Source organism: Medicago truncatula, chromosome 1 (assembly GCF_003473485.1).
Source record: "Medicago truncatula cultivar Jemalong A17 chromosome 1, MtrunA17r5.0-ANR, whole genome shotgun sequence".
NCBI classification, from domain to species: Eukaryota; Viridiplantae; Streptophyta; class Magnoliopsida; order Fabales; family Fabaceae; genus Medicago; species Medicago truncatula.
In genome coordinates this window covers 10424899-10451495 of record NC_053042.1, presented here as the reverse complement: position 1 = coordinate 10451495, position 26597 = coordinate 10424899, and the positions used below count along the sequence as shown (strand labels likewise).

General features: G+C 30.7%; 1 protein-coding gene across 2 annotated transcripts; it reads left to right on the top strand.

The window, feature by feature from the left end:
* Positions 1-3269: 3269 nt before the first annotated feature.
* On the top strand, positions 3270-11906 carry LOC25482459 (aldehyde dehydrogenase family 3 member H1). 2 transcript variants are annotated; one of them, XM_013611022.2, is made up of 10 exons: positions 3270-3550; positions 8718-8786; positions 8873-8969; positions 9290-9496; positions 9760-9875; positions 10102-10206; positions 10291-10463; positions 10565-10655; positions 10972-11121; positions 11433-11906. In XM_013611022.2, exons 1-10 carry the CDS (start codon positions 3326-3328, stop codon positions 11664-11666), a joined length of 1467 nt encoding a protein of 488 aa, XP_013466476.1. In that variant the 5' UTR covers positions 3270-3325; the 3' UTR covers positions 11667-11906. The 2 variants fall into 2 exon arrangements, with proteins under 2 accessions (XP_013466476.1, XP_013466477.1); XM_013611023.3 differs by lacking the exon at positions 3270-3550 and adding an exon at positions 6351-6730.
* The last annotated feature ends 14691 nt before the right edge of the window (positions 11907-26597 follow it).

Below are 26597 nucleotides of genomic sequence, written 5' to 3'. Positions count from 1 at the left end.
CAAAAAAGTAACTTAAAATTTTATTATTAGGTCCAAATTTTCATTAATATAATCTTGAAAATTTGGCTTTTAGAAAAATTCATATTTAATTCATTACATGTTAAAAAACTAATTTTTTTTACAAAAGAGTGTCTTACGATGTTATGAACATGTATGTAAGAAATCTTTCAAAAATTTAGAAGTTTAAGCATAATTAAACAAATTTTAATTTAACAGGGACTAAAAACACTAACAGAAAATTTTGTAGGGACTAAAAAGTGTGATTTATTTTTACAGGGACTAAAAACAAAACTGCAGATATTTATAGGGACCAAAAACTTAATTAACCCTTGAATCTAATGATAGAAAAATTTAGCAACTTTTATGTGTTACCATGTTTTAGTTTAAGTCTCACATTAGATGGAAGAGTTGAGATTAAGTAAGAAGAAGATTCATAATTTAATGTTTTAAAATTTTGGTGAAGATGTAGTATCCAATCTCACTTATGTGATTTCTTTTAGCTTAATATGTTAGTCCAACGTAGTAAACAGTGACGAATCTTGAGTTAATTTGTTGGGGTATTAAATTTTTATGAAATATATATTAAATGGTTTTAAGTAAATAATTAATAACAGATCAAGTGGTATAAAATGTTGGGTTAATTAAGTTTTTGGTCCCTATAAATATCTGCAGTTTTGTTTTTAGTCCCTATAAAAATAAATCACATTTTTTAGTCCCTACAAAATTTTCCGTTAGTGTTTTTAGTCCCTGTTAAATTAAAATTTGTTTAACTATGCTTAAAATTTTAAATTTTTTAATAATTTTTTACATACTTGTTTAAAATATTATAAAAGGTTCCGCCACAATAAATTAGCTCAAAATTTTATTTTTAGGTCCAAATTTTTCTTAGTTTTATCTCGAATTTTTGGCGTTTTAAAAAAATTATATTTAATTCATTACATGTTAAAAAATTCTAATTTTTTATAAAAGAGATTATTATAATGTTCTTAAGATGTCTGTTAAAAATCATTTAAAAATATAAAAGTTTAAGTATAATTAGACAAATTTCAATTTAATAGAGACCAACACATACTTTTAGACCTTGTAAAATTAAAATTTTCTTAATTATGCTTAAACTTTTAAATTTGTAATATATGTTTCACACACTTACTTAGAATATTATACAAAGTTCCTCCGCAAAAAAGTAACTTAAAATTTTATTATTAGGTCCAAATTTTCATTAATATAATCTTAAAATTTTGGCTTTTAAAAAAATTCATATTTAATTCATTACATGTTAAAAAAATAATTTTTTTATAAAAGAATGTCTTACGATGTTATGAACATGTATGTAAAAAATCTTTCAAAAATTTAGAAGTTTAAGCATAATTAAACAAATTTTAATTTTACAGGGACTAAAAACACTAACAGAAAAATTTATAGGGACTAAAAAGTGTGATTTATTTTTATAGGGACTAAAAACAAAACTGCAGATATTTATAGGGACCAAAAACTTAATTAACCCTAAAATGTTTGAAAGGAGCAAGTGGATGTGGGTTCAAATCCCCTCAAAAATGTTTTTTTTAAATATAATATGGAAAAGTAAAAGATTAAATATGTAAAAAGAAGACGAGGAGGTGTTGAACCGACGACCTAAAGCAATTTATGGCACCTGCCTACTCCAAGAAGATCCGCCATTGCTAGTAAAGACTTCCTCTCATGGCCCAAAGTTTATGAAACTCACTTTCAATGATTATGTTATTTTCAACTTTTAATATGAGAAAATAAAACAACTTTAATTTGATGACACAATATCTTATTTAAGTTACTTCAACTATTTCTTTGTTACTAAGTCACATCATAGTTCCTTCAATGAGAAGAAAGAAAAAAGAAAAACGGTTCATTATTCTATAAACATTATATATTTTGTCTTGTGACCATTTGAGACTAGCTCACTTATCTTGTATTGTCTATTTATCTAAACATTATATATTTTGTCTTGTGACCATTTGAGACTAGCTCACTTATTAATAATGAAATTTTATTAACGAGTGTTTCTGATGTACTCTTTAAGTATTTTAAATTATGAAATTATTTTTTAAAAAAGTTAAATAATTCAATTTCTAAAATATTAAATACATATATTTTTTTTTATAAAAGTTACTCCCGTCCCATAATAATTGAGCCAATTGCAAAAAAAAAAAATTCAAAAATAACTGAGCTATTTCACTTTCCAATACAATATTAATTATTTTTTTCCCTTTATAACTCTAATTAATATTACTTTCATCACTCATACCTAATTCAATATACTACTTTGCATTTATGATGGTGAAGAATGCATTAATACTTAACAAAAGCACTTAAAACTATTTTTTCTCTCTCCTTTATTTATACATTTTTCTTAATATATGTAAAATAAACTTTATGCTGAGTTAATCTGAGACGGAAAGAGTACTATTCAAGACCTTTAAATAAAGCTCCAAAAACACTGTTAGCGTTTTTAAAAATAATCTTGTTCAAAAAAACGTTTCTTTAAATAATAATGTCTTGTGGGGCACTATGGTTTAGAGTCTAGACAAAGAGAAGCCTATGCTACTATATATGTGATCCACCATGAAAACGTGCATCCATCTTTTTTTTGACAAAAAAATACACATTATAACAGAATTGTAGAGTTGTTACATCTAAACACAATTGACTTTAGATTCAAATCCAATGGTCATACAATCAACAATATTATGCAAGAATATACCTACAATCCAAATTTTAAAATTAATACACCACTTTCAAGAAAAGGAATCTAATATGGGCTACTTCGTAGAAGACAACAAGCACAACCTCCATCGATTGGAATTTTCTAAGCTTAATTTAATATACACATATAAAACAGGAAATAAGACAAATAATAATAAAATATGAATTGCAAAACATAAGACAAAAATAATTGCTTCTCTACCATTTGTTTTTGTTCATCCGCACTGAGAAATGCATCTTCGTAAGTTAACTCACGTTAAGAATATATCTGCATGAGTTAACTCACGCTCAACCATTTTGACGGAAATGAGCAAAATTTGATGAAAGAAGAGTCATTTCCAATAAATAATGTGCATCTCTTATGTTGTTGTTATCTATCTCTCACTTACTAATTTTCATCTTATACACTGTACATTGATTTGAAGATATCCTAAAAGACAAAACAACACATTGTTTAATATCTTGTATGATATTTTAAAATAATTTTTCTATATATTATTATTATATATTCATCAGCTTCATATATTGTTCATACATATTTGTACAGCATAAAACAATTATCTATTTGCATAGCATAGCTTAGCTAAACATGGCCTCTTCTAAACTTAACAAAAAAGTGTTTGATTTGAAAGAAGCTTCAACAACAGTTAAAGATTTGAGAATAACGTTTGATTCTGGTAAGACTCGAAGCTATGAATGGAAAGTTTCTCAGTTGAAGGCACTTCTGGAATTAACTGAAAAACATGAGAAAGAGATTGTTGAAGCTCTTTACTCTGACTTATCAAAATCTGAAGCTGAATCCTTCATCCAAGAGGTACTCAATTTCTCACAGTACTATTTTACCATTTTTGTTGTTTATCGAAATTTAAGTGCTCCATCTTTTTTAGTTTCTGTTTTTGTTTTTATCTCTTTAATATACATGCTTCTTGAGATTAATTTGATTGGATTTGGAGTGGTTTTATTTTAATCTTAACTTTATAAGATACACGAAAAATTAGTTGACAGTAACATGTTTCAATTCGGGAAAATTAAGTCTGAAGGAACTACTTTGAAGTTTAAACTACTTCTCTTTTTCCATGTTATGTTAGTGTTCACTCTTCACGTGCTTTTACACCAGTCAATTTTTTTTTCTTTCCTTCTTCCAGTTCTCATGTGAGATTTCGAACTCGAATCCGGGTCACGATGTTCGGCCTTAAATAACTCTTAAATAGTTAAACCCACCGAATATCATATTATCTTATTTATGATCTTTAAACTATTTAAATATTAAATATGGAGAGAAAAAAATATGGTGAGGATTGTGATTTCCAAACAAGATCCAATAACGTGAAGAGGAAAATTCACACGCAACTTTCTTGCCACGCCATTGCTCCAATATTGCGTGTCCAACATTATCCTCCTATCACAGTCACACACCAAACTGAACCGGGGATCAGGGATGTATACACTCATGCATAATTTGGATTAGACTCTTTTTATTTTCAAATTTAATAAGAATTAAAAAATAATTCTGTATAGAAGTTTAAACAAATGAATTTGTTAAAACACACCCACTAATTTTTATGTGGAAGTGTTTTAGCAAGCTACAGGTGCATTTAACTACTTTTTAGTTATAACTTTCTAAAACACGAGTTGCTAACTTACATCCACTTATTTTTTTAGAAGGTGTGTTTTAGCAACATTCAACTTAAGGTGTATTTAACAAATTTTAGTTATATCTTTATTAAAACACTCCCACATAAAAACTAGTGTGTATCCTAACAAACCCCATATATATATATTTTAAGGAGTACTATTTACAAAATTATCCAATTATTCCCTAAACAATCATCCAAGTATATGGTATATTTCTTCCGGTCTTTGTTACAAAAAACAATTGGTTTTTCAGATATATTGTATAATTTATGTATCTAATCTAAATTTTAGACTGAATACATAAATTATTCAATATATCTAAAAATGCAATTGTTTCTTGTAAATAATACGAGATGAAGTATTTCACTATTTTGTTAGAAAAGTTGCCTCAATAATATCTATGTCACAAAATCTATATGGGTTATTGTGAAAAATGGTCTCAGTATAACGAGATACACTTGCTTAGTCACAAGTATAAAAATGTTTTTTTTTTTTTTTTGTATAAATCGGGTATTCTTCGCACGCAACTGCGGAGATTAATCCTTCGAGCATTGTTGGACCCAAATGGGCGGTAGACTCTCCTTAAGAGTTTCTTGTACCATTAGTTAAATATAATTAATTTTACTCATTTTAACTTAAATTATAAGTCACTTTTATCATTTTATATTAAGAAATATAATTAATTTTGTATGAAAAAATTAAAAGTTAATTTTTTTTATAAAATTATCTTTAACTAATGGTACAAGAAAGATTAGTTAAACCATTAAAAAACACAAAGTAATAAATTATTAAGGATATATTTGAAAAATAATGTTAATACTTCACTCGTATCGTAAAAAAGATTTATAATTTGAACAATTTTTTCCTTCAAAATGATTTATAAATTTTTTTCAGCTAAATTACACTCGTTGTCTTTTAAATTATTTTAATTAAAACAAAAATTTGTCCTTTAATTTTTTTGTACAAGTTATGTCCTTTAAGTTATTTAATTGTAACGTGGTAGTCCTTTAAGTATTTTTTTTGGTAACATTTAGGTCCTTTAAGAACCAATTTATTATAATTAAATAAATTAAAAAACTGATGTGATTTAATATTTTTCCCTTAAAACGATTTATAACTTGAGATCGATGAAGTATTGATATTTGATAAGACTTGGAAAGGAAGTAGAAGATGATTTGATAAAGACGGTCTAATAATCTAACTAACTGATGCGTGGTAATGTTGATTATCATAAATGTATAATAAATTTCTATGATAAGTAAGTCATTAATATATTTTTTTTTAGATTTGAAAGTCATTAGTATAAGTGTAATAAAAAAAATTATATTGCTTAATTAAGATCATGTATTTGAATACAACCTAGATATCCAGTAGTGTTAATTTTTTAGAGACATGCCTATTTAGGTTTCATAAATTTGATGAATTACTCTCCGTAATTACGCGTGAGGATATCAGATTTAAAATATGATTAAAAAGTGGACGATTAATGCAACAACCTTTAACTTTATGAGGAGCACATAAATCGAAATCAAATAAAATATCATTAAAAATAACAAATAAGTTGTTGGTTGTACAATTTGATTGTTCACGTATCATTCCTCTTGAAAAGTTTATTTTTGGACATAGATAGAATATACATATATACATTCAAGAGCTTTCTAACGGACTTCAAATTGTATATATCGTTAATTAATAGATAGATATGTGTTTCTGTCAATAAAAAGAAAGAATCAAATTAATAACCTTGTCCTTTATATCCGCATTACGCTCAAGAATTAGTCAAGCGCAACATAATCTAATTTTTACTATATAATAAATATAATTTTAAATAGAAATGACTAAATTCACCAAAAAAAAGAAATTATTAAAAATGAATTAATCGTGTTTGACCAAAATTAATTGCTTAACAAAGTTGAGAGTAAATGTGGATTAGAGTAGATTACCCTCCACGAAACTAGTATATAAGTCAAGCCTTCACCAGAATCACCACCACCCTCATCAGTATCACCCACCCTACCCACATCACAACATAACGAACGTCACAGTATTACTACTAATACTTTGTCCTCTTTCTCTTCAAACACACATCACCCAATCCTACGAACTTTATCCTCTCGCTATTTCTTGATTTATTATGACGACTGAATTGGAGAGAAAGAATATGTTCGACAATGAAGCGGGATCCATGCTGGTGAATGAACTGAGAGAAACATTTGGTTCTGGAAAAACAAGAAATTATGACTGGAAAGTGTCGCAGTTGAAACAGCTTTTTAAGCTTTTAAACTTTCATGAAGAAGAAATCATTGATGCTCTTCGTAATGATATTGATAAACCCCCTCTTGAAACTGTTGCCTATGAGGTTCGGTTATTATCTGCAAATTATATTTTTATTATTATAATTATTAGTATTATTTGTTTGTGTTGAATGAATGAAGAGATATGTCATTTATTGTTGTTATTTATGGGTCCAGATTTTATTGGGGTAAAATGTTAAGTGAATTGATGAGAGTGCTTGATTGGATTGTAAATGTGTGTCTGTTTTTACGTTCTGTTCCGTTTTTATTTCTCTGAGGGAATGTTCTGTTCTGTTGAATCCTAGGAAAATCTGAGTGAATGTTTTTTTTTTATTTTTTTTTATTTTTTGGTGTGTGTACTGTTCGGTGGTGGAAACGTTGCAGTGTGGGTTTTTTATGGTTTGGTGTGAGCATTAATGATCTACTATCACTTTCTGGAGTGGACCAATCTTCTAGTTATAGGTGGTGGCTTCTCTTCTTAAGTTTGTTTTTGAGAGTTACAGGCATTAAATGTGATATAAGACCTTTTGAATTGACTTATTTTTAAGCTTATGAAAAATAGCTTATGCAAATGAATAAGCTTTTATGTTAATTTAAAAGTTTTTACTAACGAAAATTGTATATTCATCGGTTGTTTTTCATAAACTACTTTGACAAGCTTATTAATAATACATAAAAGTTTATTCATTTGCATAAATTATTTTACATAAGCTGAAAAATTAGGCAATCCAAACAGGCCTTTAGTATGAAGAAAGTGTATATAAATTCGATTGGGTATTTTTGCATTTATGAATTTGGAATGTGGACATTTGATTATGATCAGACGGTCCAAAATTAAGTTTGCATTTATAAATTTTTGAAACAAAATAAAATTTGCATTTTTTTGACGGTTCATTCTTGACCAAATCGCCATTGATATTCCAAACGTGTGAAAGTGGGGAATCCACAACTACAAGAAATCTGAATTCAAATAAATGATGGATACTTCTCAACTTACAATTATGTTTTTAAGTATCTTCTAAATTTTAAGATAATATCAGAGTCTATTTTATCTATCATGGGGCAAATTGAGACACCTTAGATGTTTGGTCTTAGGTGTTAGAGGTGTGTGTGACAGTCCAACATTGTGTTGTTAAATAGTGACTATAACAATACTTTAGATGTTCGGTCATAGGTGTGAGAGGTGTGTTTGAGAGTCCAACTTTGTGTTGTTAAATAGTGGCTTAATTTTGTTCAAATGGTGTATTAACTTTGTGTTCCATGAACGTGATATGATCTTAAAATGTGTTTTATAGTAGTGCACGTATTTCATTTTATTAGCAGATTTTCTGATATTGAGTTACAATTATACACTCAACCCAAAATTTAAGATAATGTTTGGATTTGGATTAGTAAAAGGAGATAAAAGTAAGTAGAATGTTGCACTTGCAGACATGCATGCAGTGCCCTCGTACTTAATGGCTTCTGGTTTTTTTGAATTTGTGTTATTTTAGCTTTTGGTATATACTATTTAGGTGTCTGTGTTTGTGCATTAAGTGTGTGGTGGTCCTACATTTGCCTTTCCAGATGATTAGAAGCACAAGCATTCTTTCATTATTTGACAAATAATAATTATACCCCAGCAAGTGTGAATTGGTTGTTGTATTTATTGCTTAGATAGTCTCAGTGTTATTTTTACCCTTGGACAGGACCTTAACACTCAAGTTTCTTTTGATAGTAAACTAATATTAGGAATAGATAGTGAATCTATTTTAGCCATGATATGAAAAAAATTATTACAAATTAATTCAAGACATATATTGCATCTAAACAACATTTTGAATACTTTTAACAAGGAGATGAAGTTTGATAGCAAAACGGTTGGTGTTGTTATTGTTGTGTGACTGGAGGTTATAAGTCCGAGTTGTGTAGTTAGTTGGTGAAGCTGAAAATATAGAATGAAGTCTGATTTACTGACTATTGCTTAGATTGTTGAAGGATTTGGAGTGACGAACGCAACAGTGTTACATATGATATTTCTATCTTCTCATACCTGGTGTAATTGTATTGCAGGTTGGTATGTTGAAAAACTCATGTAAAACTGCACTCAAAGAATTGAAGCATTGGATGGCTCCGGAAAAGGTACGTTTTCAGTGAAATTCGGTCACTTACATTATTTGATTGACATAATTCTTTTCAGTGATCAAATTATTTCCCCTTTAATGCAGGTCAAAACATCAATCACAACTTTTCCTTCTTCAGCTGAAATAGTATCTGAACCATTTGGAGTTGTGTTGGTCATCTCCGCATGGAACTATCCATTTTGTATGTTAAAATATTTATGCTTTTGACTCGACATTTCCCTTTTTTCTTCCCTCCAAGTTAGTGTTGTCAATCGCAGATCATGGAAAATAGCATTTTGTTCAAATTCCACTATATTACACTGCTATAAGCCTAGAGGGCTGCAATTGTCACTATTTTGCAACATTTAGTGCTAAATCGTGTAATTGCAGAACAAAATTGTGAAACTTCTGCTACACTGTACCGTGATAGCGCTGCTATAGCTGTTATTTGACAACACTGCTCCAAGTTCTATCCTCAACCTATACTGACAATATTATTAAATTCTCTATCTGTCTTTCCAGTGTTATCACTTGATCCAGTCATTGGAGCTATTGCAGCTGGTAATGCTGTGGTCTTAAAACCATCAGAAATTGCTCCAGCCACATCATCATTGCTGGCAAAACTGTTAGGGGAATACATGGATAACTCATCTATAAGAGTTGTTGAGGGGGCAGTTGATGAAACATCTGCATTACTGCAACAAAAGTGGGACAAAATTTTCTACACAGGTTCTCTTTGTTTCTCCCCTCTGGTTTTCTTTTATGGTTTATAATTCTGAATTGGCTTTCTGTTTTTCTGATAGAATAACATTAAGTGTAATCATTCATTCGTTTTAATAAAGAAATTCTTCTTTACTTCCATTTTCTATAGAAGTACTTGTCAACTGGCATCAGCTTTGATCGTAGAGTTTTCAGGAAAATTGTCATGAAGACGAAGTTTATTAAAACAATCCTTGGATCATATCATTCACTCATACTTTTTGGATTTTTAGGTAATGGAAGAGTGGCACGCATTGTGATGGCTGCTGCTGCTAAGCACCTTACACCAGTTGTGCTGGAACTTGGAGGAAAATCACCAGTTGTTGTTGATTCAAATATCAACTTACAGGTATACCCTTAAGTCCTTAACCTCTCTTTCAGTCTTTTGAATTTAACGAATACTATTCTGGACTTAAATATAAGCAACGAAGTACATGTATTTGGTCACTTTGGACAAGCTACATCATACATGTACTCTTTTTGTTTGTATTTAAGCCCACAGGGAGTACTTGCTATCATCCGAGTTACCTTGGACCTCATTATGACTTAAATTTACTTGAACTTAAAATTGCAAGGTGGCAGCTAGAAGGATAATTGCTGGAAAGTGGGGTTGCAACAATGGCCAAGCTTGCATTTCTCCAGATTATATCATAACAACAAAAGATTATGCTCCTAAGTTGGTAATAAGTTTTTCCTAAGTTTAATTTGCATTCTAAGTCTGTCTCTTTATTTAGTGTTTAGTGTTTGGTTCCTCCTATTTCTAGGTGGATGCTCTAAAGACCGAATTAGAGCAGTTTTATGGAAAGAATCCATTGGAATCAAAAGATTTGTCGCGTATTGTAAACTCAAACCACTTCGATCGCTTGATAAGGCTTTTGGATGATGATAAAGTTTCTGGTAAGATTGTTCATGGAGGTGAAAAGGATAAAAGCAAATTGTAAGCTCCCTGTCTTCTTTTTTGGAGGTACTTCATTGGTTACGTCTTGATTTAGTGAAATACAATATTGACACAAATTTCTCTGTTTTCTTAAATCCCAGGAGGATTAGCCCTACTGTTCTATTGGATGTCCCGCGTGATTCTCTGATAATGAGCGAAGAGATATTTGGTCCTTTACTTCCCATCATTACGGTACGAATTAATGATTCACATCCACAGTAACCGGTTGTTTGAGATCTTCAAAATTTCATTATTTTATCTCTTCTTGTTTTTACAATACTCTAATAAAACAATATGTTCTTATTTTCGTCAAATAAGCTGCAAAATAAATTATATGAAAAGAGTGCAAAATATCATTTCCACCTTTTGTTATAAGATAACTACAAGATAGTTTAATCCAACCAGGAAATAGATAAAATGTGAAGTACACATTAGTAAATTGAAGTCACAGCTGATCAATAAAAATTTTGTTTTTCATTTTTTGATTTTTTTTCCTTTCTCGAAACAGGTCGATAAACTAGATGAAAGCTTTGATGTGATAAATTCAGCACCGAAGCCTCTTGCTGCATATATATTTACAAACAACAACAAGCTCAAGGAGCAGTTTGTTAAGACTGTTTCTGCTGGTGGTTTGGTCATCAATGACACTACTATACACGTAATTTTTCTTTCTTTCACAGTCTATCCTTGAATCTCTTAGTTTATGTGTGCCTGTGAATGTAATTTTTATATGCAAACAAAAGAGTAGTGCTTGTGATTTTTTTCAATGGATGCTCTTATTTACTATTTTGAAGTATGTAGCACCGATACTTCAGATTGAAGATACCAACACGATAGTTGCATCAATCACTTTTATTGTCTTAAATTATTATTAGTGTCGTGTCATTGTCAGTGCTCCATAGTTTTGAACTGATGTGAAACCGGGACACTCATAATTTCTTATTCATGCGCGCTTTTCACTTGGTGCAGCTTGCAGTTCATACTTTGCCTTTTGGAGGAGTAGGTGAGAGTGGAGTGGGTGCATACCATGGAAAATTCTCATTTGATGCATTTAGTCACAAAAAAGCAGTTCTTTATCGCAGTTTTTTTGGTGATGCTTCTATTAGGTATCCACCATACACCAGTACAAAGACGAGATTGATGAAGGCTCTCATGGGTGGTGGCTTCCTTGCTATAATTCGTGCCTTATTTGGAAAGTCCTAGAATTCTTTGTTTTGGAATCTTGCATTTATTTTCATTTGGCAAGTATTTTATTCAAGCTTCCATGTATTTTATTGTCCATTTTTTTTGGTTTGAACTTATCAACCATGACTTGTGCTTCAGAATAAAGTAGGCAATGCTATTTTCTTTTTTGTCCAATTGATTTTAGAGGTCATGCTGTTAAGCTGATATAGTATTTATATGTACTCTCACAGAAGGAATTTAATGTAATATAGTAATAAAGTGTGAATAAGTTCTCAAAAAAAGTAACTCACTTAGGTTGGCATGGTGATAAGAAGCAAAGTGATGCATAGTGCTCTCAATAGGAGCACAAAATAGCGGTAAACATATAAATATGAATCAGGACGTTAAATGAAGGGAGAAATTAAACATTGTTAATTAAATTGTATATTGCTTACAAACCAAGTGATCAGATTCAAAGTAGTCAATGAGCTCCTCCTTAGACAAATCGTTCAGGAAAACCCAAGTTTGATTCCTGTGGAAACAACTTTTGATCAGACTTTAATTACCTCCTAACTAAACTTTGGATTACTTGCGCCCCTTTGTCTAAGAATCAGAGGGTCTCTTTACATTGTGCACAACATAATTGTAAGTACTTTAAAGCCTGTTCACAAGTTGAGTTTTGAAAGTGAGGGATTTGGGTTCTAGAGTTTCTTCGTAATGAAATAAATGATATCTCTTCATGTTGAAAAGAGACAAACTATAAAAGGAAAAGTAGCATCAGAACAAGCAATGAGAAGCCAAATTCACGAGCCAGATGGTTAGACTGTGAGGCTTAGTCCATCCATTCCAAAGAAAGAACATGATGATGAACTTATTCGTGTTGCTACATATCCTAATAGAGAATGGAGGACATGTGTGGCTATTAGGTTTTACTTATTAACGTAGTTTTAGTATATTTTCTTCATCCCATACCTTTCTAGGGATGTAATATAGGTGGTGAGTGAATAAGTGAAATCTTTCACAAATATGACCATAGATACAATATATTTGTAAATTATATATCTTTTTAGATAAATTTCCTTCTCTAAACTAAAAATTGGCTATTCATTCATAATATTAAAAATGGGTTATTCATAAACTCATTTGAGTTTGTATGGTAATGTTGGCTTAAGACCTTGAAGTGTGCCTCTTCTCAAAATCTCAAGTTCGAGTACCAATTTTGGTGTGCTAGTGTAGAGGTCAGTGTAAACCTGGTCTATAGAAATACACCTTTTAATTACAATGTAATTTTATGCTAACATGCGTCACTCATTTGTATGACGATCGCCTATCTCTCTCCTTGTATAATGGTCTGCTCTTCATGCCCATCCCCCTAATAATTTGTGCCATTTCTCTTTCTAAATACATGTTATAGTTTTGTTTTTCAAGGACTTCTTCATCTACACTTGATGGGGTAAAGATAAAAGGTGTGCTATTTCAATGATGCATAGGTTAGGAATTATTATTATTCTGGACACATACATAGTTGTTATCAACAAAGAAAAAATATATCTTGTATAAACATAAATACATTTTAATGACAAAGGAAATTAAAGGAAGCATTCTTGACCCACATCTAATTGGTCCATGTCCAGCACCTTGAGGGTAGCATCAACATAACATAGAAATGGTCCATAATGAACTTAAACTCATAATTAAAGGAAGCATTCTTGACCCACATCTAATTGGTCCATTCTTGATGTGGGCATCTAATTGGTTTAACTCATAATGAACTTAAAATCAAAAATAGAAATGGAGAAGATAATGAATAAAAATATAATTGCGTAAATTATTAAGAGAGAGTAGAGTTTTACAAAGGAGAAATTACAATCCTTGAGGATGGAAGTGAGCATTTTCAGCACTCACTTAACAATTTACTCTAATGACTCTAATGACCCACATCTAATTACTCTAATGACTCTAATAACTCATAATGAATTACATATGTATGAGATGAAGAAAAGTGATTTGAATCTCTAAGATGGTGGCTAGAGTTGATTGGAGGTTGTTGCCCCCAATCTCTATTCTATTCAACAAAACACAACACACCATTAGCGCACACTTGCAAATGAAGGCTTATTGTCCTTTAACAGTAGAAGTCCTTAGTTATCCTTTAGTGACTCTTTCGTCTTTTCCCATATGATGGTCTTTACCTTAACCATTAAGCATCTAAATATACCTTATCCCTTTGGGTTACTGTTTGAGACTCCCTTATCTTCCTCTCCAAGCACAAGATGTTATGGACCCACTTTAGTGCATATCCAACAAACCAAATCTGATACGTTGCAGCATTGTAGCTTCCTACATCGCCAGGATGTAAGCTTTGATACTTTCTCCTATGGGCTGTCAACTTTATCTATGGGAATCAAAATATTTTTTCTTCCTTGTACCATACTCATTGGAGCCAGCTCATGTTAACTTAGTCCTTAAGAATTGCCAATATGGGACCCAAGATCGTACACTTGTACGACCCATTATGAGAGATCTTCAACGATGTAGCTCCAAACTCCTTTCCAACGCTACATCTTCTTATAGCATGCTTCCTAGTGCTATAGCTTTGAACATATTCACACGACTTGTCATTCAAACCAACAATAGAAAGCTTAAAAGGTTCCTAAAACTCAAATAAACATAAAAAAAATGAAATAAACGTTTTTAAAACAATAAGAGACTAATTAAGATAAATAAAGTCTAAATAAGATTTGTATGCACACGAGGGTGACATATAATGTGAGATAAAGATAATAATCGACATTTTTTTTCCGGTTATCAATTGTGTTTTCTTTGAGAAGTACTCCCTCCGGTAACATTTATAAGCAACTTTTCTTATTCAATATTCATTAAATAACTTATGAATCTAGATTATAATATAGTCCAGATACATCAATTATTTTATGAATCTGAAAAAAGAAAAGTTGCTTATAAATATGACCACAAGTTGTAGAAATTACATATTTTGGATTTTCTAATCTCTTTCTAGTTATTTTCTTGCATTGAATCCTTGTGCTCTCAAACTTAGATTTTACCAAAAGAGGATAGAAATACTCATACTTATGGTGGATTGGAGAAAGGAATGATCCACACATGGAGGTAGAGGCCCAAATTCAAGGTATAAAGATGATGGAAGGATGTATCTACAAAGACTCCAACCTCCAAATCAATACGAGCTTGAGGTGGATGTTAGGGTTACAATGAGCTTCAATCTAATACTAGCCTCCATATTGAGCTTATTTTGACTTAGGCGTCAGAGTGTTTGCATATTTACTCCATCCATGATTGTCATCTCTACCTAGGATTATAGCTTCTACCTCCATTCGTGAAGTATTTCTTCCACCGATCGACCATCAATGTGAGTCCTTCTATCCTCTGCGGACAAAATCTGAGGTTTTTCCAAAACAATTATAATGCAAGGAAACAAGTGGAAAGAGATGGAAATAATTCAAAGTATGTAATTGCCACATATGAAGGACAACAAAATCATAGATTTCTTGCCATCAAACACAACAACCGGACAAACTCAAGCAAGACTATATATTCTGGCCCCAGTGCTGATAGGAATGTCAGCATGACACCATAATTTAAAATGCCTATAGCTCACCCTTTTTAACCTCATTAGTACTATGCATCACTATTATGCAAATTACAGATTCATCCATGGATCCTTTCATACAATGTCAAACCAAAGAATTAATAAACAGTATAGAATTAATTTAAAAAGTTCAGTAATTAAATACATAAATCTAATGTCATATTTTGATGTCATTTGATTTCTTTTATTAGTCAGCTCACCTCAACGTAAACTTGTTGAAATGTGAGTACTAGTTTAACCCCTTAATTTTCATAACAAGACGCTACCATGGACAGAAACTGCTTGGTTTTTCATACCTTGCATTCGAAACCCTAAAAAATCACTTAAGATGTTTGTCTTAATTTACAATAAAGAAAAGTAAATAGAACGAATCTCAACAATAAATATAGATAGGGAAAACTAGTAGATCTATAGGAGAAGATAAAAAAAAGAAAAGGAAACCTATTTTTTAGAATTGAATTGTAAAACCTATTATTCAACTATTATCTATATAATTGCCGTCCTTATGAGCTTAACTCAGTTGATAGAGAAAAATGCATAATATATGCAAGGTCTGGGGTTCAAACCCGACCACCACCAAATAAAAAATAATAATCTATATAATTGCCAATTTCAGTTCCTAAGGTCACACTTTTTTAAGAAAATAGATTTCATTTCTTCATGATTTGGAGAACTTTTGATGCATGTTTAGTCATCATGACTTGCCACAAATCATAGTTGATTGTGAGTTGAGCAAAACAATTAATTGGTTAATCACACACAATAATTTTTTTATTTTTTTTTATAGATCGACCGGATACAAGTTTACCTTGAAAGAGAGCATTAGAGCACAAACATGAGAGCAAGATGAAAATAGGAGAATGAAAATGAATTTGAACAATGATCAATCTCTGATTATTATGATTATTATAGATTTAAATGATAGTGCATAGAGGAGAGTAAGAGTGTTGAATGTACATTGTGACCCATGATATGAAATTAAATAAAAGAAAAATGATATTTATAACTATCTAAAAAACACAAACTCGTCGGTTATCGTGAGCTTAACTCAGTTGGTATGGACAATGCATAATATATGCACGGTCCGGGGTTCGAACTCCGGCCACCACAAAAAAAACACAAACTCGTTGTAAGTACACATATCATGTTTTCATCGTATCGTTACTTAGATACTACATATTTTCTGCCAAACATTGTATTTCGACTGGTACTACATTTTTAATCATGACACTTACACATGACAGATTTTGATTGTATATCATTAGTTAAAAACTTGCATGTATTATGCAAAACATTGAAGTTTGATTGGTGAGTTTTTAATGATGACGTGTTCTTACACATGACATGTTATGATTGTATCATTTCTAAAAAACTTAAGCGTATTACAATAACGATTGTATTTTTATTGGTGATTTTTTTAACCGTGACACGTTCTTACACGTGCCATATTTTGATTGTATCATGATTTAGAAACTTACGTGTATTCCGCCAATCATTATATTTTTGGTGAGCTTATAATCGCAACGCGTTCTTACATGTGGTATGTATTGATTGTATCATTAATTAGAAACTTATGTGTATTCTATCAAAGATTGTATTTTGATTGGTGAGATTTTAAACGTGATGCGTTTGTGATGACTTTTTTTTGTGTGTTAAATAGTAATACTTGATAAGGTGAACACTCAGGTGCTCTAGAGTTGTTGAGGAAAATCATGAAGACGACTTCAAGTTTGCTTAGATGTTTGTTAGAAAGATAATTAGATCTGGAAATATCTTTAACTAAAATAATTGTTTGGTTGGTTATTTTTTTTTACAGAAAGTTGGTTGGTTATTTAGGTAATGGAATAATGCCACATCTCGTAATGGTTTGCAATGGTTTGCTGCTGTCAAAATCTTTTAAATGAATACCAGCTACAACATAGAAAGAATCCATTGGAATCAAAATATTTTCCCTGCACTGTAAACTAGAACTATTTTGATCTTTTAAATGGTTATAAAGTTTCTGGCACGATTATTTTTTGAAGTGAGGTCTTGATTTAGTGAAATATAATATTGCCACAAAATTTTCTTTTATTTTTCTCTTAAACTACATATGAGAATTAACCATATTATTTATGGGTCTTGTTAACGAATGCTCCCGAAACACTCTTTAAGTATTCTAAATAAAGTAATTATTTTTTAAAAATATCTAAATTTTCAATTTCCAATATACCGATTTCACAAACTTCCATAAAAAATTACCATTTAAAGTTGGAGGCAATATACAGATAAAGTTGTCCATGCTTGTTTACTTGATTTTGTAATGCTCTAATGAAAACAAATATGCACATATAGTTTTCAATTGATGTGAGCAAAGTGAAAATATTAATTTGTTGTTTCCAACGTTTTTTTATATGATAACTACAAGATCAACAACTTTTCTAGTGGTTGTATTTGAATAATATATTCAAATATAAAAAGATGATTTTTTATTGCATGCTCTTGTTTACTATGTTGAACTATAAAGTGAAATATGGACACGCTGAATTTTTATGCTTTTGTTATTCAGCTTTCATATTCATTAGCTAGATAAATTGATAGCTGGTTATACTATGTACACGTTTCAAGAACTTGAATCCAATTCTTAAACCAACCTGAAAATAGATAAAATGTGAAATATGCTTTAGTAAAGTAAAGACATAATTCAATAATAATTCTGTTTTTTCACTTCTTTTCTTTTCTTTTCTTTTCTTTTCTTGGAAGTTGGTGTTTACAATATAGACAATCAAAGATAAAAATAATGGTTAGGGTTTCAATAATATTAACAATAGCGTAATATTGCAAAAGTTTATAAGAGAATATATATAAAATCTAATAGACTACTAACTTAGTAATGATAAAGGCCTAATAGCTTAAGTCTAATATTTTATCATCTAACACCCACTCTCAAACTTATGATGCATCAACAAGAAGAATTATGAGTTTTGTGTAAACAAAATACGAAAAAAACATACTAAATAATATAAAGTTCTAACACTACTCTTCAAGCTAAAGCTTACTAAGCTTTAAGTTTGTTAGAAATTAACCCAAAAAATAAACTGCATCTACTGATAGTAGAATCAACGGAGAGTAGCAACCAACGTGAGTTATCATCAAAGAGAGGGCAACATTATCCAGCCAAAGAGAAAAACCATCCAAACAGAACCACGTCAAATCAAATCAAACAATTTCAATCCTAACCAAATAGAAGAATCATTAGAGAGAAGCAACCAAGATAGAAGAAACCAACACAGAGAGAAACAATCAAACCATAAAAGAGAGAGGCAATCAAATGGAAGAAACCAAATAGGGAGAAAGAAGCAATCAAACAGAAGATCTAATAGAGACACTACAAGATATTGCACTTAAATGGTTAGTTTTAAAAGTCATTATTTTCAAGAAGAACCAGTGTAGGTGTTAAAGATATTACACTTAAAAGAAAAAGGATATGTTCTTATTTGAATAGACGAATCAAATTAAATCCAAGAACATTTTTTTAAGCAAATAGAATGCAAAAACATCACATGGCATGAGAGACATCCCTACTATGTTGACATGGGGGAGGTGGGGGTAGAACAAAATCTAAGGAAGCAAAATAGACAAACACCAGCATTATTAAAAAAGTATTGTGCATCCAAAGTACCAACAAACATATCTAAGTAGTGCTACAAGTTATGAAAACTGATGCATATGACAATACACATATACTACATTGAACATTTAAAAATAAAAGAACCCATCAACGATCTTGAAGGTAGCATAATGAAGTATTATTCATTCCCACTTTCCTCAACAAAGCTTGGATGATCCTGTTGTATAGAAAAAGAGAAACAACATAAAGTTATAGTAATAAAAACTTTTTCTAACACTACTTATTGAAAATAAGGAGTTACATGACATAAAAGAACTTCAAGAATCTATTGAAAATTAATACACATTCTAATACTGTTTAATATTAACGAAGCTATGTTCGTATTAGGTTTAGAGCATCAATTTATTAATTATTTGAATAGGTAATATCAATTTAGTCGTAATACAAATTTATTTAAATCACAATACTATTTAAAACCAACTTATAAATTATGAAATTACCTTCGGTTGGAAGATGGAAGAAACACCCTTACTAGTTGTTTCGATTTAACCTTTTCCCCACATGTTGGACATTTACCATGTGAAGAAGTTATTGCAACTTTGATGCACTTCTTGCAAAACACCCTTCATGATCATGAAAATAGATTTGATTTCTGCATGATTTGGGGAACTTTTGGCGTGTGTTTAGTCATCACGACTGGCCACAGATTAGATTTGATTGTGTCATGAATTAACAAAATGTTCACATCAGAGAGTCACTAAAGAAAAGGAACAAAAAATTGATTAATCAAACACAATCGAAAAATAATAAGTATAGATCCATAAGAAACATGTTTACTTACAAAGAGAGGATGAGAGCACAAATATGAGAGATCTAGAGAGCAAGATGAAAGTAGGAGAATGAAAGTGAATTTGAACAATGATCGGTCTTTGATTATTATTATTATTATAGATTGAAATGATAATGCATATAAGAGAGTGTTGAATGTACATTCCTAACTCATGATATGAAATTAAATAACAGTAAGAGGTTATTTATAACTATCAAACCACACACAACTCATCAGGAATACACATGGCACATTTTGATTGTATCATTACATAGTTACTACGTGTTTTCTGCCAAACATTGTATTTTGATTGGTACTGACTTTTTAATCATGACGCGTTAATACACATGGCAGGTTTTGATTGTATCATATTACTTAGAAACTTGCTCGTATTCTGCAAAACATTAAAGTTTGATTGGTGAGTTTTTAATCGTGACGTGTTCATACACATGGCATGTTATGATTGTATCATTACTAAGAAACATACGTGTATTACATTAAAGATTGTGTTTTGATTGGTGATTTTTTAACTGTGACACGTTCTTACATGTGGCATATTTTGATTGTATGATGATTTAGAAACTTGCGTGTATTACACCAATCATTATATTTTGATTGGTGAGCTTTTAATCGCAACGTGTTCTTACACGTGCTATGTTTTGATTGTATCATTAATTAGAAACTTATGTGTATTCTACCAAATATTGTATTTTGATTGGTGAGTTTTTAATCGTGATGTGTTCCTACACATGTGATGTTTTGATTGTATCACTACTTAGAAACTTGCGTGTATTCCGCCAAACATTATATTTTGATTGATGAGATTTTAAACGTGATGTGTTTTTATGACTTTTTTATGTGTGTTAAATAGTCTGCTCGATAAGTTAAACACTCAAGTACTCTAGAGTTTTGTTACCAATCATTTAAGTACATGTCATTTTACAAAACCATCGCAAAATGTATGATCTAAAACAATGTCTAAAAAGTGTTGTCTGCTACAAAAAAAAAAATGAGTTGGCTAATCTTTCAACAACGGTTTTGAAACCATGGTAGACTAATGTATTGCTTATTATTTAGGCAAAAATTTTACGAATCAAAAGTAACAGCACTACACAAAAATTACGGTCGGTGGCACAATTTAGTTGAGATTTACTATAATACACGATAACAATTAATTAAAATTGTTATTAGAAATCGCAACAGGGATGGATTCTCAAACCATTGACAAATTAACATTTAAATTAGTGATATTCTCTTCGATGAAAATAGATAAAGATTTTAGTTTATTATTAGATAGCATTGTATTTTATGCATTAATTCTCAAGTTTCTTGGAACAGAATAACCTCAAATGTAACCATCCATTCATTTTTGTTGAGTCACGAGGGGAGCCCTGGAGACCGTCCACATCGGATCCTGAGAATTCCCTCAAATGAGTCCATCAATTCGTCCCGAGTATCCCCTCCCACATCGGGTCCTGAGTATCCCCCTCAAGGGGAAGATCCTTTCATCCATGAGTATTTTGCTTGTATCGTTGTTGCTATTTTCTTTGCAACATAACAAGTGAGAGAGACGCCACACTCTTACCCAAAATCTTAAAGTAATGTGTTTATGGGTTCTCTCACTTATAAAGTGTTCAACCTCTATTTTTCTATCTGATGTGTGTTCACACTTGCACACAAAATTTTTAATAAAGAAATTATTCTTTACCCTCCATTTTATGGATGTGTATCCGTCAAGTGGTATTAGAGTAGTTGTTGAGGAAAATCATGAAGACGACTTCAAGTTTCCTTAGAAGTTTGTTAAAAAGATAATTAAATCTTGAAATATCTTTTACTAAAATAATTGTTGGTTGGTTATTTAGGTAATGGAATAATGCCACACATCGTAATGGTTACTGTTGTTAAGCACCTTACACCAGTTCTTGAGACATAGAAAGAATCCATTGGAAACAAAATATTTTCCCTGCATTGTAAACTAGAACAATTTTGCTCGCTTGACAAAATCTTTTAAATGGTACGATTATATTTTGAAGTGAAAAGGATGAAATAAATATGATAAGCTCTCTACGTTATTTTTGTTGATAATTCATTGGTGAGATTGACACAAAACTTTCTTTAATTTTTCTCTTAAATTACATGAGGATTAGCCCTATTAATTTACTGGATGTCTGGCGAGATTCATCACGCTACAGATAAAGTTGTGCATGCTTGTTTAATTAATTTTGCACTCCTCTAATGAAAACAAATATGCAAATATAGTTTTCATATTGCGAGTGTACCGTAGAAGTTCCCTTTCAATTATTGATATGAACTGAGTGAAAATATCAATTTCTTGTTTCCAACTCACATAAAATCGCTACACCCCCTTTTTGTCATGATTCAGTTGTCCACCATTGCAACAAAAAATTAAAACAAACGCTCATAAAAAAGATGATTCAGTTGTCCGCCACCGCAACTCTTCTTCTCGTTGCCCCATTCTTTCTTCTTGTTCGTCTTCTTTTCTTCCTTCACCAAATTATATACCATTTTGTTTGCAGCTAGTGAAATATTTGTTTTGTCCTGTGTTCGCAAACGTTGAGAATTCAGAAAAAAGAAACAAATAAAACAGCTCTTATCGGCGGCTTCACAGGTAGTCATGTGGTTGTCGGATCCGAAACCAGTTTAGGCCTCTCCGAATCTGGATTAGTTTTTTTTTTCTTTATTTGAATAATATTGTTGTTGTTTAATGCACGTTGAAATTTGGGATTTTTGATTAAAAAAAGGGTGTTAATTTGTTTAAAGTGAATTTAAAATAAATAGTTTGTCAACAAAAAAAAAAAACAGTGTTAAGACAAATAATACAAGAGTTAGTCATTTTTCACTTAAACAAAATGTTAATTATTTTTGTATATGTGGGGTTTCGTTTGGCCCATCTTTAAAAACATAATAATAATTGATTTATAGAAAAACAATTTTTTAGAGGAATTTATAGATAAATAATTAAATGTGGGGTCACATTTTTTGTTTATCAATAAGTTGTAAAGAGGTAACAGGTGAAAGATCTGGACCATTCAATTAAAAAATAATAAATCTAAGGCTGAAACACTCATTTTTTCATGATGGGAAAAAAGTTTCCTTTCCCATGCTAAATGCCAATTCTTAAACCAACCTAAAAATAGATAAAAGGTGAAATATATTCAATAATAATTTTGTTCGATAAACTAGATGAAGCTTTTTTTTTTTTTTTTTAACAAATCAAAATGGAATATATTGCTCAAACTGAAAGTGATTCACCCTGCACAAGGTGTGCTAAAAGTGATGAATCACAAAATATCTGTTACAAATACAAAGCACCTAACATAAGGATGTCGCCACCAAAAGAAACAAAATACTGAAATTACATGACATCCAAACATACTAATGGGTGTCTTCACCAATCATGAAAACCAAAAGCTAACGGAATGCGATTAGATGATAGCCATAAGAATGAATCCCACTTCACTTTTTCAAGAATGATTTGAGGATCTATTACCGCATTTTTTAATATACAGTTATTTCGATCCTTCCAGATTGCCCAAATAGAAGCGAGCCAAATCACCTTGAAATAAGTATGAGAAGATCTCGGCAAGCCCGTCATGTTGCTAAACTGTAAAAAGTGATCAGAAATCAGTCCTAAAGGGGCATAAAAAAATGCCAAGCCAATTACAAATTAAATACCAAACATTTCCAAAAAGATTACAACCAAGGAAAAGATGATCCGCCGTCTCAATGTTTCCACACCCACCAGCACAAAGGATACCGTTAGGTTGGATAACATGTCTTTGCACCAAATTTGCTCTAGATGAAACTTTGTCTTGAAGTAGCCGCCACGCAAAGAGTGCAAGTTTAGAAGGAACTAGCATGTGCTAAACTAGAAGAAGCTTTGATGTGATCAATTCAGGACTAAAGCCTCTTGAATAACATGAAGCATATATATTTACAAATAACATGAATCTGCAGTTTATTAGGATATTTCACCTGGTAGTTTGTTCATCAATGACACTACTCTACACATTTTTCTTTTTCTTTCACTATTTATCCTTTATTCCCTTAGTTTATTGTTGCTTCTGGATGTAATTTTTATACGGAAAGAGAAAGCAGTGTTTCCGGTGAAGGTGATCACTAAATATCCTTTATCCCCTTTTTCTCTATTATATCAATGACTAATTACACATGAATGGAAGACAAGTGGGCAACAAATTACGCTGCTATGTCTTTTTGAATGACACAACCAATACCCTTAAACACAACATTCATGGTCATAAAGATTTTATTATGCTAGAAGATTAAGAAAAAACCGAATGTGAAATTAATTAATTTCTTAAAAGTGAAATTTTCTATAGTAAACTCAAAACTGCCATCCTTTTCAAATGAAATGTATTTTATTTTTTAGGCAAATTCTATGGGACACCCACTATATTTGAGTGTACCGGTACACTCACTCTTAAATTCATAGTTAAATGAGTTGTTTTTTGAAGAAAAATATATATTTTTTTATCATTTATAATTATAATAACTAAATCTTATTCATCAAACGTGTCAACGAAATAAATTTTTTTTTTTTTTAATTTTTATCACTCATAATTAAGGACATTCATTATTTTTCATGATGATATGCAAAAAAAGTTACTATGATTCTTATAAACAATTAAATGATGTTTTTTTTTATGAAATGTTGTTCTATAAAATATAAATATTGATAAATAGCTATTTACTATATAAAAAATGATCGATTTATAAAATTAAGAAGCAGGAGTATCGGTACACTTTATTTTGTGAGTGTACCGTAGAAGTTCCCTTTATTTTACCCTTGCATTTGCTTCAAGCGGCTGAATTGGAATTGAAATTTAATCAAATAGAAAAGTGACATTTTTCAATGGATGCTCTCATTTACTTCATACTCCATTTTTTGGAGGACTATGTGATAGTAGAGTTGGTTCATACCTTGGGAAATTCTCATTTGACGCACTTAGCCTCAAAAAAGAAGTTCATTTTCATAGTTTTTTTTTTCTTCGTGAACTAATGCTTCTATAAGGTATCTACCATGTTGGAGGTTGAACATTTTGCAAGTGAGAGGATCCATAAATCCATTTTCTTAAAATTTTAGGCAAAAATGTATTTAATTTCAATTGTCTTTAATTTCAAATTAGTGTATAAATTTTCTTGTAAAACGTTTTTTGAAAACTAACAATTTGAATAAAATGCCGCATTTTATAAATACTTTTCGAACAATGAATTTTCAAACCAAATTATACACTTTATATAACACGTAAATGGGTATAAACTATAAACATTGATTTTTCATTACAATATCATTTGCATCAATAGAAACTATAAAGTATAGAAAATAAACATATAAGATTCTATAAGCGAAAACCAAGCTAACCGGATACCCCGAATTGAGATGACATGGTGCGAGACCCACCAATGGCATTAAAATCATCTGCCTCCATTTGATAACAAAGTTACCTCATCTCTATGTCTTTAGCGTCATCTTGAATTCCACAACTAAGACTCTAAGAAATTATGGGGCACCCACACTCATATTTTCGTAGGGTAAAGTAGATGATAACGATCTAAATACACCATATGTACAAAAATACAGAATAAAATGTGATGATGCATAATTAGCCTTAAATGCATACTCTACATGAGTGTGATGCCTATCCTAGGCTATTCACATGCATATATTCCGTAATTAACCACTTTGATATACTTTCGCAAAAAAGGGAAGTGCAGCCTATCACAAACTAGACACCAACTGATAGGACATCACAACGCCTCGCTGACTCAATAATTCTTTTGTAGAATTTAGGTGGGTTCATTCTAATTAACCATATCCTGTGCAATCAACATAGAAATTCATATATTTACCTTGATCATAAAAAAACCAGCAATCACCATATTCATATCACATTAATCACATATAACCCCAACTTAGCATACAATTCAACGTATCATATCTGTTCACGGATAAGCACACATACAAGCACATAAACCAACCAATGCATTTAAGTAAGTACAGTATGATATTAATTATTATGGAATGCCCTTATCGTAATTCAATTTTCCTTACACACGGACAACTCTACAACTCGTTTGCGTTACAACACGAACGACTCAAACTCCTATTAAGTATGCTAATACACACAACAACTCAAGTAAACACTAGTTCTTAAGGTTTTTCTACCTATCCCAAGTGAAGCTCAACAATACACATAAATCAAACTGATCTTTGTAAACTTTTAAAATTTTAGGTAAAACATTTTTTGACCCTTATCTCAAATACATTTTCTTCAAAACCTTTTATTTGTCTAGATATTTTCTAATATTAAGGTTTACAAAATATTTTCTAGAGTTAACGACATAACCACAAAATCCTCGTTTTCACCGAAAAAAAAATTTAGAAATTTTTTTGTTTTGTAAAACTTCTCAATACACTTTCAAACTTAACTAGTCAAATGCTTTGACGATACCGAGTAAAATAGGACTTTTTTCAAACTACTTTTAAAGATATTTCCGTGAAAAGATATCAAATAAAATGCTTCTTCTTAAATACTTAAAGCCTTCAGAGACCTTAAAGTTAACAAAATAATTCAGAAATATTTAGTAAACTATTTTTTACCACAAGAAATTCTCCTTTTTCTTGCGGAATTAATTACCTGCGGATTTTGATGAATATTCAAAAAAACATGTTTCTTGCCTATTTTGCTTAGGATTTATATTCTCATGCAATATCTTTGTGGGTAATTGTTTCACGAGGATTTTAGAATTCGCAAGAAAGTTATATCAGCAAAAAATATGAAAAAACACAACTGCACTCATCATACAACAAAATAAAATTAAAATTAACACCTACCTCTTTATGTTGAACCTCCAACATCC